General features: G+C 36.4%; 1 protein-coding gene across 3 annotated transcripts in view; it reads left to right on the forward strand.

The window, feature by feature from the left end:
- SLC12A6 (solute carrier family 12 member 6) overlaps window positions 1–15,148 on the forward strand; it is an 87,552-nt gene that overhangs the window by 9,309 nt on the left and 63,095 nt on the right. Inside the window, exon 1 of one of the 3 annotated variants that reach the window (XM_068548644.1) lies at window positions 9,157–9,357. The exons of the other annotated variants lie outside the window; for them this stretch is intronic. Within the exon in view, the coding sequence (XP_068404745.1) occupies window positions 9,234–9,357 (124 nt within the window). The 5' untranslated portion in view covers window positions 9,157–9,233. Of the gene's footprint in view, window positions 1–9,156; window positions 9,358–15,148 lie in introns of those variants that run through there. 3 annotated transcript variants of the gene reach the window in all.

Genomic DNA, 15,148 nt, shown 5'->3' on the forward strand with positions numbered 1-15,148 from the left:
CATATGGCCTTGAGAAATCCGTGCAAGATATTCAGTTGATAGCATTCATCTGTTTACAGTTGGAACCATTTGGTAGATAGCTTTAATTTTTGGCAAAGTGGCACCTAAATTTCTTCCATTTTACCAGACAAGGCTGTTTTTCCTTTTGGGGTAAGGGTATTCATTTTTCATATTGCTAATTTAAAAAAAGAAAAACACTAATAAGTTTAAAACTCTTGTATACACATGTACATTTTCACTTCGAGGAGCTATGATAATTGAATCCAGCTGAAATTTATCTTTATTTTGAGAGCATTTGCTTTTAATATTTAAGCTCGTTTTTTTATATCCAGAAATACTTATTTTCACAACAGTTAATTTACATCCCAAGGTGCATGTAAAAAATTCTGCTTTTGATTTATTTTTTTCTAATTCAGCAGTGTTCTAATTTCCAAATAAAATTTTAGGAATTAATAGGAAATAGAAAACGGGCTTTCCTATTAGATGAGGTTAATTCTTTCCTTTGCTGAAAAATCATCAGTTCTGATACTTTTTCATTTAAAAAAAAAGTCATTTTCTTCTGAGCTAAGGTGGATTTCTTCTCCAGGAAAAAGCTGAAGCTGATAAGGTTAAGTAACCTGCCCAGGGTCATACAAGTAATAAATTGAAGAGTAGTGATTTCAACCCAGTGTTTGTGATTCTAACACCAGTATTATTGTCATTACACTTTCTCTGCTAATGGTGGTTGGCTCTGTTGAAACATTTATTCAGCTGCAAATGTATAACAGAGCAAGCATAAGGAAATGCAGTCTTTATGTTCTGCGTACATTTTTGCAATTATTTTGCCTGGGATTGGGAGCATGAAAGGAAATGGTTTTTTTTAAAAAGTAGTAAAATGACATGTTTCCAGAATAACTTAAGGTTCTGTGTTCCTAGCAAGAAATCTGGCCTAAAAATTTGTATTTTACTGTCTTTTACACAAATGATCTCAGATAACTAAGACAGTATAATAGTGCTGAATTACATGAACAGTTACTGATTTAGTTACATTAGTCCATCTAAAGTTAATGAATATTCATATTTTGACCCATGTCTCAGTAGATCTATTTTAAAATGGAGTTTTGTTTCAGGGGAGGAAGGAAGCAATAACTTATAAGTTCTCTGAGGTGAAAATTAACAAGGAAATTTCGTTTCAAATTATGTTTTCATTTTCCTTTCTTTACATTTTTAGAAATATGTCCTAAGTTTTGACAGTATGGTGCTTAACATCAGTTTTATTTTCTATACACTATTGGTAGCCTTGACTAGAAGCCCATATAGCGTATTTCATAATAAAAGAATGAAATGTCATACATCAGAAATGCGATTCTGAGTTACTGAGTAGTCTGTGTTAGTAGCTGCCAGTGCTACCTCTGGTTGGTGATTCTTGGGTCCTATCATACCTAGGGTATAATGACATTGAGATGAGCAGTCTTATATAGGGAATTGAAATATTGTGAAAAAGATAACAGTAGAAGCTGAGGGCTCTAAGTACTCAGAGGCTTTTGATAATGCCTTCTTTAGTATTTGGATAAGTAGCCAAAATGGAAGGCGTAGCTAGCAAATTAGCTAGCCATCAACTATCCTACTACATTCTTTCCTCTAGTGAAGACTCACAACTTTAGGTCCCTGCAGAAGTAACTGGGCAAGGTAGTGCTGTGTGCTCTCAAGATTCTTTCTATGCTTATACTGTATTACAGTATATTGTTTTATATTGCCTTTTATTATGTAGTTAATTGGATAACAAGACTGCGAACTCCTTGAGGGCAGGAGCAGTGTCTTGTTCTGCATTGCATTCCTGTTTCCTGGCACATAGTGAACACTCAAATATATATTGAATCATGATTCCTTCAGCCTCAGTAAAGCATAGATTTTTCTGATGTTTTGATTTGGAGAACTCTTTGTCATCCTTACCCTACAATATTATGAATCCATCAGAAAATAATGTCTTTTATGTATTTACTATCTTTCAGTCGTTAGTCCCAAAATACATTATTCATCATTCATGCCATTTTATAAAAATCTATTCATAGACAATTTTATGTAATTTTGAGATTTAGAAGTTTTAAGTCCTTGCTATCCATGATAGTTGGTCCTCATCAAAGTAATTGATTCATTTAATTCTTTTTATAATTATCTACACAGTAAGGCAAAATTTAGTTTGTGATCATTTTATATTTTAAATTAGTATTTACTGTCCCAGTATCTGAAGGAGAAAAAGGTTTTGCTGAGTATGGTAAATAGGAAATTTGTATATACATAATGAGAATCTGTATACTTTTCAGGCTCCAACTATATCTCTAAATTTAGGTGGTGAACTACTCATTCTCTTCTAGCAGAATGTTTAGATCATTCTCTAATAGAGCCATTCAGAGTGTTGTATGCAGACGGTGCTGGACCATGAGCTATTTATTATGTCTGTGAGGAGATGAGTTCAGAAATTCAGAGTTTTTAGAAACTTGCATAGCAGTTTGTTAAAGCAAGTTTATATCTATTGAATCTAATAATAAAAATTGGCATTTGTGTTTTGTATATTTTTCATTTTCTAGTAATTTTTATTATTATTATTGGGGTTTTTTTCAAAATTTTTAGCGCGCAATGAAATGGAAATTTAGAGAAAAATAGTCCTTTACCAGAGATAATTTGCAATGAGATTGTGTGGTTCTAGATAATTTGCATAGCTTTTGTACAATACAGTTCTCAGTTTCTGCAAAGCAAGAGGAAATACATATATGATTTGCTCTAAAATTGAATGGTTTTTAGTGATGGGATATAACAAAATATAAAAACTGTTAGAGAATCCTTATGTCGAAAATAATTTCCCACTGACTTTCCCTTGTTTCAGTCTTTTCACTGAACCTAATTTGTCTTCATTTTTTTTTTTTTTTTTAATTTATTTTTGGCTGTGTTGGGTCTTCGCTGCTGTGCGCGGGCTTTTCTCTGGTTGCAGTGACCGGGGGCTACTCTTCGTTGCGGTGCACGGGCTTCTCACTGCGGTGGCTTCTCTTTGTTGCGGAGCACGGGCTCTAGGCGCGTGGGCTTCAGTAGTTGTGGCACACGGACTCAGCAGCTGTGGCTCGCGGGCTCTAGAGCGCAGGCTCAGTAGTTGTGGCGCACGGGCTTAGTTGCTCCGCGGCATGTGGGATCTTCCCGGACCAGGGCTTGAACCCGTGTCCCCTGCATTGGCAGGCGGATTCGCAACCACTGCGCCACCAGGGAAGCCCCATTTTTTTAATAAATGGGTTGAATAAAATAAAATGCTGGTTATCATGAATTGTTAGCCATGATGAAAAATTGAATTGTTAGCCATGATTAAAAATTAATAACAGAATAGTGTAGAATGGTAAATTGTACTTTCAAAATATTACCCAAAGTAGACACATTCTTTTAAAGAATGGACATGCTTTTTTTAAAATACAGACATAATATAGTCACAAGTGTTTTACTGAAACTAATAAAATAAATATAATATGTATAATATTTAGCCTAATGTATAAAGCACTGTGGAAGTAATACCATAAGAAATGCCCTTTCTGCCCTAGCCTGGCCTTATATCTTACTGCTTAAAATACCATAGATTTTTTTTTTAATTTATTTTATTTAAGTATAGCTGATTTACAATGTCGTGTTAATTTCTGCTGGACAGCAAAGTGATTCAGTTATATTATATATATATTCTTTTTCATATTCTTTTCCATTATGGTTTATGACAGGATATTGAATATATTAATAGTTCCCTGTGCTACACAGTAGGACCTTGTTTATCCATTCTGTATATAGTAGTTTGCATCTGCTAATCCCAAACTCCCAATCCACCCCTCCCTCACCCTCTCTCCCCACTGGCAAGCACAAGTCTGTTCTCCCATGGATATTGCTGTTGTGGTGGTGGGGTTTTTTGTTTTTGTTTTTGTTTTTGTTTCTTTGGCCATATGCCGTGCAGGATCTCAGTTCCCCGACCAGAGATGGAGCCCAGGAACCTGGGCCCCTGGCAGTGGAAGCGTAGCGTCCCAACCGCTGGACCGCCAGGGAATTCCTTGGGTTTTTTTTTTTTTTTAATGTGAAAGTGTAAATATTTCAAGCCTGTATGATGACTCTCATTTCAAACAATATTCAACACTCTAGAATCAGGAAAAGCATTTATGCAGCTGCCTGAATTCTATGTGAAATGAAATTTGACCCATAAGTGATTTGTTTTATACTCAGATCCAAAGTTTTTTAGATTTCAGTAAACTTCATTCAGTTCATTGTATTTTTTTCTGACTTTTTTTTATGAAAAATTTCAAACATATACAGAAGTTGAAAGATTGTATGATGAACACCCATATCCATATCCTCCAGATGCTACAATTAACATTTTACTATATTTGTTTTTTTTTTAAAAAAAAAACCCACATTTTAAAAAATTTATGTATTTTATTTATTTGGTTGCACCGGGTCTTAGTTTAGTTGCAGCCGGCGGGCTCCTTAGTTGAGGCGTGCATGTGGGATCTAGTTCCCTGACCAGGGATCATCAAACCCAGGCCCCCTGCATTGGGAGCACCAAGTCTTAACCACTGCGCCACCAGGGAAATCCATGCTATATTTGTTTTATCACATATTCATCCCTTCCATTTATGCATCCATTTTTGAAGCATTTCAAAGTAAGTTGCAGACATCAATGTGCTTCACACCTAAACACTTTAGTATGCGAATCATTAATGTGTGATGTATAATTTCTAATGTTTTTGAGATTCATCCATGTTGTTGAATGTATCAGTAGTTCATTCCTGGTTATTGTTGGGTAATAGTCTATTGTATGAATATACTATAGGTTGTTTATCTTGTGATGGATACCTAGGCTCTTTCCTGTTTGGGCTGTTATGAATAAAGCTGCTAAAAACATACATGTTCAAAAGTTTTTTTGTGGACTTAGCTTTAATTTCTCTTGGGTAAATACCTAGAAAAGGAATTGCTGGGTCATAGGGTAGGTATATGTTTAAACTTATTAAAAAACTGCCAGACATTCTTCCAAAGTCATCACACCAACATTCCCATCAACATTTGCCCTACGTCCTTGCCAACAGTTTTTTTTTTTATAGATTTATTTATTTTATTTATTTATTTTTGGCTGCGTTGGGTCTTTGTTGCTGCGCCCGGGCTTTTCTCTAATTGCGGTGAGCGAGGGCTACTCTTTGTTGCGGTGCCCGGGCTTCTTATTGCAGTGGCTTCTTATTGCAGTGGCTTCTCTTGTTGCGGAGCACGGGCTCTATCCGTAGTTGTAGCACGTGGGCTCAGTAGCTGTGGCTCGCCGGCTCTAGAGCGCAGGCTCAGTAGTTATGGTGTATGGACTTAGTTGCTCCACGGCATGTAGGATCTTCCCGGACCAGAGCTCGAACCCATGTCCCCTGCATTGGCAGGCAGATTCTTAACCACTGCACCACCAGGGAAGCCCCTTGCCAACAGTTTTAATTGTGATTTTAATTTGCATTTCCTTTATGGCCACTGAGCAGTTTTTCAAATGCTATTAGCCATGTGTATAGCTTCCTTTGTGAATTGTCTGTTTGAATCTTTTGCTCAATTTCTTTTTTTTTTATTTATTTAATTAATTTATTTTTGGCTGCGTTGGGTCTTCGTTGCTGCGCACAGGCTTTCTGTAGTTGTGGCGAGCGGGGGCTACTCCTCGTTGCGGTGTGCAGGCTTCTTATTGTGGTGGCTTCTCTTGTTGTGGAGCACGGGCTCTAGGCACACGGGCTTCAGTAGTTGTGGCACGTGGGCTCAGTAGTTGTGGCCCACGGGCTCTAGATCGCAGGCTCAGTATTTGTGGTGCACGGGCTTAGTTGCTCCACGGCATGTGGGATCTTCCTGGACCAGGGCTCGGACCTGTGTCCCCTGCATTGGCAGGCAGATTCTTAACCTCTGTGCCACCAGGGAAGCCCTTGCTCATTTTCTGTTGAGTTGTCTTTTCATTATTAAGTTGTAGGGGATTTTTATATACTCAAAATACAAGTCCTTTGTCAAGCATATGTTTTATGACTATTTTCTCCCAGTCTTTGACTTGCCTATTCATTTTCATAATGGTGTCAGTTTATTGTATTTTTTCAACATTTTATTATGAAAAATTTCAAAAATACAGAAGATTGAAAGACTTAGAGTGAACATTTGTGTACTCACCACCCAGAATCTATCATTAGTATTTTATTATACTTTTCCTGTCATATGTCTATCCATTTATCTTAGTATATGCATTTCAGGGTTTCAAGGTTCAAATTGCAGATATCAGTTCATTTTTCCCAAATACTTCAAAATCATATTGTTAGTTAGAATTCAGTATCTGTTTGCAGCTTTTTTCTTTTGATTTAAACTTTTCATACCATGAAATACACAAATTTTAAGTGAAGATTAACTGAATTTTGACAAATGCATATACCTGTGGGACTTTAAACTCTATCAAGATGTGGAATATTACCATCACTCTGCGAAGTTCTCTCATGCCCCATCTCCACTTCCATTCCCCAGAGGCAATCATTGTCCTGTTTTTTTTTTGCACCACATTACTTTTGCCAGCTCTAAAACCTCCTATTAGTGGCTCCATATATTATGTACTCTTTTGTTTAAGGCTTCTTTCACCTAGCATAATGTTTCTGAGATTCACCTATTTTGTTGTAGGTATCACACTGGTTCATTCCTTTTTATAGCTGAATAGTAATCCTTTGTATGAATATATCAGAGTTTATTTATCCATTCTCCTGTGGATATACACCTGGGTTTCCAGTTTTGGCCTATTGTTAATAAACTGCTATGAACATTCTTATACTATTTTCATTCAGGGGGGTAAATACCGAGGAGTGCAATTGTTGGATTATAGGGGAAAGTACCAGACCCCTTTCCAAAGCGGGTGAACCAATTTACACTCCAGTAACAATGTATGAAAGTTCCTTTCATTCCACATTCTCACCAAAATTGTCAGTCTTACCAGTTTTAGCCATCATGGTGGCTGTGGAATGGTATACCTCATTGTGGTAGTTTGTTGTACTTTAAATAGCTGTTTCTTACATCCCACCTTCTCTGTCTAACCTCTGTTCCTATATAGCACTTACACATCTCTTCTTTGCCACTTCCCCCTCAACGTTTTCTATGCTACTTTAACCTTGCCTTGAATTTTTTATGCCCCTGCACTGTTATCTACAGCCCAGTCTAGGAGAGAACTATTGGTAAGTTAGTTCTCTCTCAAGTTGGTAAATAAATTGCTCATCGTTTTAACAGGAATTTGTTACATTCCTACTCGTTTAGTTTGGGGGTTTTTTGTAGAGGGGAGAGGTGACAGGATAACATTTGTACAAAGGCTTATGTGTACAAGCTGTACATAGATTTATAAACACAAGTCATTGTTTCTGTCCACTGACTATAAAAGATTAGCCACAGTTCAACTCTCTTAATAAATTAAATATGAAAAGTAAAATCCCATTGGAAATATCCAGTGGCACTAAAGTATTAATAAATTTGGAACCTAGAATATAACGTTGAACTCTGACAATTTGGTAGTTCCTTTGAGTAAATCAGCAGGGTAGCTCCCTGAGCTGTAAATAGGAAAAATCACCAAGGGCACTACCACACCTGACTTAGTTTCTATCAGAGATAAAAAGCAGTTTCAAAGGCTTCTCAAGTGACAAACGTTTCTCTTTCTCTTGTAGTATTGATAGTTCTCAACCTTGGCTGCCTGTTAGAACCACCTGGGGGAACTTTTAAAAGTCCTATTGCCCAGATTCTACTCCAGAGGAATTATATCAGAATAGCTGGGATGGGACCCAGGCATCAGTTGTTCTAAAATCTCCCCAGGTGATACCAATGGTGCAGCCAAGATTACAAACCAGTGTTACACAGGAGCCCATGAAATAAAATTAGGTAAGTGTATATGAGTTTTCTTTCTATGAAATTTCTATGCTGCCTACCAACAAGAGTACTAGAGGTTTTTAAGTGGGGCTTCACCATTTACAAGCTCTGTGACTTTGGGCAAGTTCCTAACCTAATGTTTCTGTTTCTGTGATGATTAAATGAGATCATAACAGAAAGTTTCTAGTGCAATGCAGAGCACAGAGTAGGTCTTTAACAACTATTGGCTTCATTCTCTTTTAGAAGTGGTATATATTGGAATAAATGAGGATTATAAACCATCATTCTTCTTTAAATTTAGTGCAGTCTTGTTTGTCAGGTGTTACTAACAACAAAGCCCTCATATTACATCATTAACATGGAAAATAGCACAGAGCTCAAGTTACTGAACTCCCTTGTCTAAGTTCAGAGATAGGGCCTCATACTCTATAGTTAAAGTCATCAACTGAGAACACAGTTATCTGATAAAGTTAAGTATGTTATTTTAAGTGTGTGCTGAAGGAACTGTACACCTCTCAATCAGGGATTTTCTTGGGTTTTTTTTTTTTTCTTTAAAACACAATGCTTAAACTCTGTACAATACAAAAAATTCTGAACTCTTCCCTTTAAAAATATTTTGCTCTTTTAAACAACTTGGACTTTCGGGAAAGTTAATGTCTCTTCTTGGATGTCCTTGTATACACTATAGCATCTAGAATTATATCTTGTATAAAATATATAGATATTCATTAAATACTTGCCAAGTGAATGTTCTTATCTGAAAGATAAGAAAAAACTTTTATTGATTTGTATGAGTAGTTTCAGTATGCTTTGAAATAAAGCAACAAGAGAAGCTTACAAATAGTTTGATTTTCTAAATTGATGTAAGTGCAAGTCTTTCTTTAAAAAGAAAAGTTCACAAAATGAACTGTTCCCTAATCTTCTTTCTCCTGTGAGATATGAGAGCAGAGGTTGAGATCCTGGCGTGCAAATAACTTAAGGAAACAAGAGGGTGAGCACACAGTGGGCGGAGTTCCATGCATTCTGCCCACTCTCCAGCCATTGGCAGCTCTGGGAAAGCAGCCTAAACAGTTCTTGGGATTCTTAGAGTTTAATAACAATAAGAAAGAGGTGGAGTGCTTAATCCTTTTAAGTGAATGGTAAACACTGTGGAAGGCGTGTCTTCTAGGTTCCACTCCCTTGGGGCTGTAGGTCACGTGAGCTGAAAGTACTTCCCGATTCCCAGACCAGGTCTCCTGTGGGCAGTGATCAGAGTCGGAAAGGGCACCGCAAGGAAGAGGTAGGCAGAGAAGGTAGACTGGAAGGAAGCTTAAATACAGGGAGAGCACAGGTTCCTAACTACAGCAATGCCACACTTCACCGTGACTAAGGTAGAGGATACAGAGGAGGGGGCAGCAGCATCGGTCTCCCAAGAGGGGGCGCCCAGCTTAGCAGAAATAAAAGCCCGGATTCGGCATTCACATGAATCAGGTGAGTACTCAATGTGGGCGCATTGGGAAATTGGGGGTTTTCGTGAAAGAAATAGTAACTAAAATATTCAAAATGCCTCTTTTAAGAATGGAGAAAAGGTATTGTGGGTAAAGTACTTCTCAATCAACTGTTTCACTCCCTTGTATATCTGATAACTTATCTTACTTTTTTCACATTCTGGTTTGTTTTTCCCCACAATGAGTTCTGTGTTCATTACCTACAGGTGAAACTGAATCGGTGGCAATGTACGAAAAGCGTTTTCAAGCAAAAAGAAAGGCACAGTTAGAGGCAATTTATGCGGAATTTAGAATTCATCTTTTGCTCAGACAGTTTAAATTATATCTGGAAGAGTACATAAACAGGGAGCCTGGTTCAGTAGTTTTGTACAGTGGACTTTGCACTTGTGACTTCGCAAGTTATTCAGTATTTTGCCTCAGTTTACCAGTTAAACAGTAATTCAATAGTGAATGGTCTGAGAATTCTTTAATGAAAGAACAAAAGTACAGTAGGCCGTTATGGTGACTAGCATAGCTTCAGGTTTAATAAATTTGATGAATGTGATTATCCCTATTATTTTCTCTAAATGGTAATAGTTACATTTACTGGGGGGGAATTGTGGTTTTGAATTTTTAACATGCCATTGAAATCAGAGTTAATATTATGGTATTAAATACAGCCATAGTTTGAAGCCCTTTATAGTTTAAGTCTGTAACTTTCATAAATTGTCAAAAACTCTTCTAGTGTGTGAATAAAGGTTAAGGGAATAAAAATCTCTTACAATTCCTTTGGATTCCATGATTCTAACTGTCCCCTATAGCAAGTAACACATCACAGTTCTTTGCTGTAAACTGCTGTTGACCCTCTCTTGTCCTAGCAAGCATTCATGAATTTTAAAAAATCTCTAACTTAAAGATAAGGCTTATCAAGAAAAGTTCCATTTGTTTATCTTTTCCTTTTAGTGAGAGAATTTACTAGGGGAAGATAAGAAAGGTTTTATGGAAACTCTTTGTCCACCAGGTTATTTTTTTTTTCCACTAGGTTATTTTTCATTTTGCTAAATAATTAGGGTGATAAGTTGAAAGTAAGGTTAACCTCAACAAGGACCTACAGTGTAGCACAGAGAATTATACTCAATATTTTGTAATAACCTATAAGGGAAAAGAATCTGAAAAAGAATACATATAAAAGTGTGTGTGTGTGTGTGTATGTGTGTGTATATATATATATATATATATATATAAACTGAATCGTGCTGTACAGATGAAAATAACACATTGTAAATCAACTATACTTCAATTTAAAAAAAAGAAAAGGTTAACCTACTTTGTGCTTGAACCCGATTCTCTGCAAACTCTAGGTTAAAGAAGTTAGGTTCTCTTTTGTGATTGTGTGTTCGAAGCTGCACTTTCTTGATTGTGTTTGCTGCCCTTAGATTTTAATCCCATTAAGCTTTTGTTTTTGCTGTTGTCTCATTAATCCCACAAAACGCAAACAAGTGCATTCCTTATCACCTCTACTTTATTTTATTATTTTATTATTTCATCCTTACTGGTCCCATAATGTTTGGGGAAATCTGCTTTATTCAGATTAGAACAGTGTTGAAATCATTTAATCTATTAGTAACCACCTAGAAAACTGGTAAAAAAATTTTTATTGCAACCGACATTGTAATAAGTGAGAGTGCTAGGCTTAATATATTCTCTTCCATAGTAATTGTTTTGGACAAGGAAGAAGTGACAGATATAATCTAACTCGAATTTAATAAGGCTTTTTATTTTGGCATTTTCCATGACAGCCCAGAAAGTATCCACTTGAATGAACTATTGTTTGGTAAGTGAACAACTAATGGGAATACATTATCTAAATTTTATATCTTTATTGTAGGGTTAAATTAGACGGGGGAAAAAGGAAGGAAACGTATATGGGGAAAACCTCAAAGTTTTTTTTGTTTGTTTGTGTTTTTTTGTTTTGGTTTTGTTTTGGTTTTTGCTTAGGAGTGAAATGTTCTTGAGGATAGATAGTGGTTTTGGAGCAGTTGCTTGAGATGTGATAAGTTGTAGCCGCTTCTTCTTCTGAGTTAAAGTCCTAAATGGATCGTGGTTTTGTTGCAAGCACTTCTCATACTAGCCAGTTACGGAACCAGTCACTTTTTTTATTGTTTCTCCTTCTTTGTGAGGAGAGAAAAATATGATGTACTATCATATAAATTGAACATAGTTAGAAAACACATCATCCTTTAAAATGTGTTTTTTAGAAGATGAGATTTATTTGAACTAGACAGGTAATTTGAGATAAAATAGAAATATAAATGTAGACATAATCTAAACTAATTTTAAAAAGATGTACGTTGTGGTGAAACTTCTGTAATGTATAAAAATATCAAATCACTATGTTGTACACCTGAAACTAATATAATATTGTAAGTCAACTATACTTCAGTTTTTAAAAAAAGTACATTCATCCCTGCCATGCCAGCTACTAGAATGTGAGTCTAGTAAAATCCTACTTAATTTTGGTTTTGAAGGGAAAAGCAGAAACTCAGACTTAACCTAACATCTTTCTTGACTATATTCCTCCTCCCCGTCCAGTTTAGGTGCCCTCTCCTATGTTTTCTCTGAAGCCTGTCCATAGAAATAGCATGTACCACACTGTATTGCAATCACCTGTTCACTAGTCTCTCTCCCAGATAGGCTCCTTGAGGGTGTAGATCTCGTTGGATAATTTTGTACCTCCACGTCCAGGTGAATTACACATAATAGGCAATTCAGTGTACAGACTTGTTCTTTTCCTTTTTTTTATTCACTAAACACATGTTCATGCCAGGTGTACTTTTTTCCTAAGGCTACAAAGGCAAAGGAAGTATAAGTTCCCCACCACAGGCAGCAGAATGGCTTTGGAGCCATGCACCTGGCTTTGAATCCCAGTCCTACTAATTATTATTAATTAGGAGCAGTGATAATTTGTATTAATTATTACTTGAGTGACTTTGGGCAAGTTATTTAACTTTTCTAAGCCTTACTTTACTCATTGATAAAGGGAATAACAGTACTACTTACTTCACAGGGTGGTTGTGAATTAATGGGAAAATGAACATAAAGCACTTAACACGTGTGTGACACAACACTCAAAAATAAGAGCTACCATTTACTTATTATATTGTGATTAATGGTTTAATAAGAACAAAAAGAAACCGCTTTGGATAACAAATTCTGGAGAGGATTATAAAATTGCCCAGAGGGGACCCTGGACTGGTATCTCAGAGGACAGGACACAACTGATTCTTGACGGGAGGTCTAGGCAAGGAGATTGCAAGCAGTAGGAACAATTAGAAGGAATAAGAGGAAGGTGGAGAGCATGTGGGAGACAGAAGTTTAAAGTAGTTAGCACATTGGTCATGTGGTAAAGAGAGCTAAGGGCTGAGGCTGCTTAGTGAAGTGTTAATCAATTTTATCCTCTCCCCACTCTGTGGGATAGTGGGTGTTATTGCCTTTTTTTTTTTAATCCCTGTTATGGTGGGGTTTTTTTTTTAATATTTCTTTTATTTATTTGGTTGTGCCGGGTCTAAGTGGCGGCATGAGGGCTCCTTAGTTGTGGCTCGCTGGCTCTTAGTTGCAGCATGCATGTGGAATCTAGTTCCCTGACCAGGGATCGAGCCCGGGCCCTCTGCATTGGGAGCTGGGGAGTCAACCACTGCGCCACCAGGGAAGTCCCTGTTATTACCTTTTTAGAGATAACGAACTGAGGCTGTTGACAGCAACTTGCCTAAAGCTACATGGTGAGTAGTAGCAGAGCCTGTGTTCAAAATTACTAAATTTTATGTGCTTCCCATCTCACCATGATGCCAAGTCCTGGCTTTTGGAAAATAAGAGAAAGTTGCTTTATCTCTTAATGGGCATGGGTCATAGGGTTTGATGTAAACATTATGAACTCTGTGATTTTTTTTTACAGGAATAATGCAAGAGTTTTACTGTTTATTGCGTTTACTTAATCAGGTATAAATGTTAAATTCATTCATTTATTTAAATATTTATTGAGCTTAAATATTTCTGTATAATAATTGTTCCAGATCTTCTCCCTCACTCATCAGATTTTTTTTTTTTTTTTTTTTTTTTTTTTTTTGACCACACTGTGCGGCTTGTGGGATTTTAGTCCCCCAACCAGGGGTTGAACCTGGGCCTCCGCAGTGAAAGCGCCGAGTCCTAACCACTAGACCACCAGGGAATTCCCTCATCAGATCTTATAGTGTCTATGGATTGGGCAGATTTTAACTGTTGGACTTGCCTTCACGTGATACAGATAGCAGATTGAAAGATTTATAAGGAAATTTTCAGAGACGAACCTATAACAGAAAAGAAGGGAACTTCATATTGGTATTGAACAGCATCTCCAAACATTAACTCTTAGTAATCCAAATGGCATGAGTGCATACTATGGAGAGAGATTTCATGTTAAATGGAGTTTAAATTTTATTAAGAACCCTCAAGATGTTAAACTGTTACCTAAACATTAGTTCTGCTTGTTACCCGTGAAAGCTTATGTCCTAAGGAAGGTGATATGGCTACCTTTTTATTTACTAATATTAAAATAAGTTGAAATAGACAACTGAAGAGCTTCTTTGTATTGATAAAAAAATCTTTTCTATAGTAAAGATTTAAAAGCTTTTTAACTATTCACATGGGTTTTTTTTTTTTTTTTTTTTTTTTACCAACACAACTAACAGAAATTCAGATCGGCATGTTTTGAAATCTCAGGGTCAAAAGTTTATCCTTAAACTCGGCTTCATGAGGCATGTTTTTCTGCCTCTCGCCCCGCCCCCCAATATTCCATCATTGTCAGAAAGACTAACACCTCCCGAAATATCTTCCCAATTCTTTTCACCATCTTTATTTTTAACTCTATCTAAGACCTTAATACAATACAAATTTGAGACTGATTGCCTTCAGTTCTGTACATCGTAAAACTTTGTTTAGATCATTAACCCTTCTTTGTCATATTCATGTTATGCACAGACAATGAAAGTGACAACACTTTCGTTCCCCATTTCAATACTGTTGTCACCAATTTTTTGTTTATTTAGAGTGTTTCGGTTGAAGTATAGTTGATGTACAGTATTACATAAGTTACAGGTGTACAATATAGTGGTTCACAATTTATTACCGATTTTTTTAGAATCTCTCGCTTCCCAGATTTTTCTTGCTTAACATACTGACCCTCTGTGTACTCAGCTACTTTTGCCGCATAGAATATATACCAGGGATTTCCCTGGCGGCCCAGTGATTAACACTCCATGCTTTTGAGCTGAAGTTCATCTTAATCAGGCTGGATAAACCTTAATTATTTTCCTGTATTTTCAGAGTAAAAAGTTATGGAGTAGGTGCCACAGTAGTGACCAAGGAGGTTTTTTGTTTTGTTTTAATTCTTCCTTGTTTTTGAGTATCATTATGGGCTTAAGGTTTTTATTTATGTTTTGTATTACAACTAGTTAGGATAATGATTATTTTCAATGTTCAGATTGTTCCCAATTTGTCCAGTGGAAGACAAGAGGTTTTTGTTTTGTTTTTTTTAAAGAATGGGAGAAAATAAAATTATGTTTATATTCTTTCTTTTTAAATTTATTTATTTATTTAAAAAAAAAAAAAAAGACTCCATGCTTTGCCCCACAGGAAATATACCAGGGACTTCCCTGGCAGTCCACTGGTTAAGACTTCACACTTCCAATGCAAGGGGCGTGGTTTCCATCCCTGGTCAGGGAACTAAGATCCCACAGGCAGGGTGGTGTGGCAAAAAAAAA

This window comes from Eschrichtius robustus, chromosome 1 (genome assembly GCF_028021215.1).
Source record: "Eschrichtius robustus isolate mEscRob2 chromosome 1, mEscRob2.pri, whole genome shotgun sequence".
Taxonomy (NCBI): Eukaryota; Metazoa; Chordata; class Mammalia; order Artiodactyla; family Eschrichtiidae; genus Eschrichtius; species Eschrichtius robustus.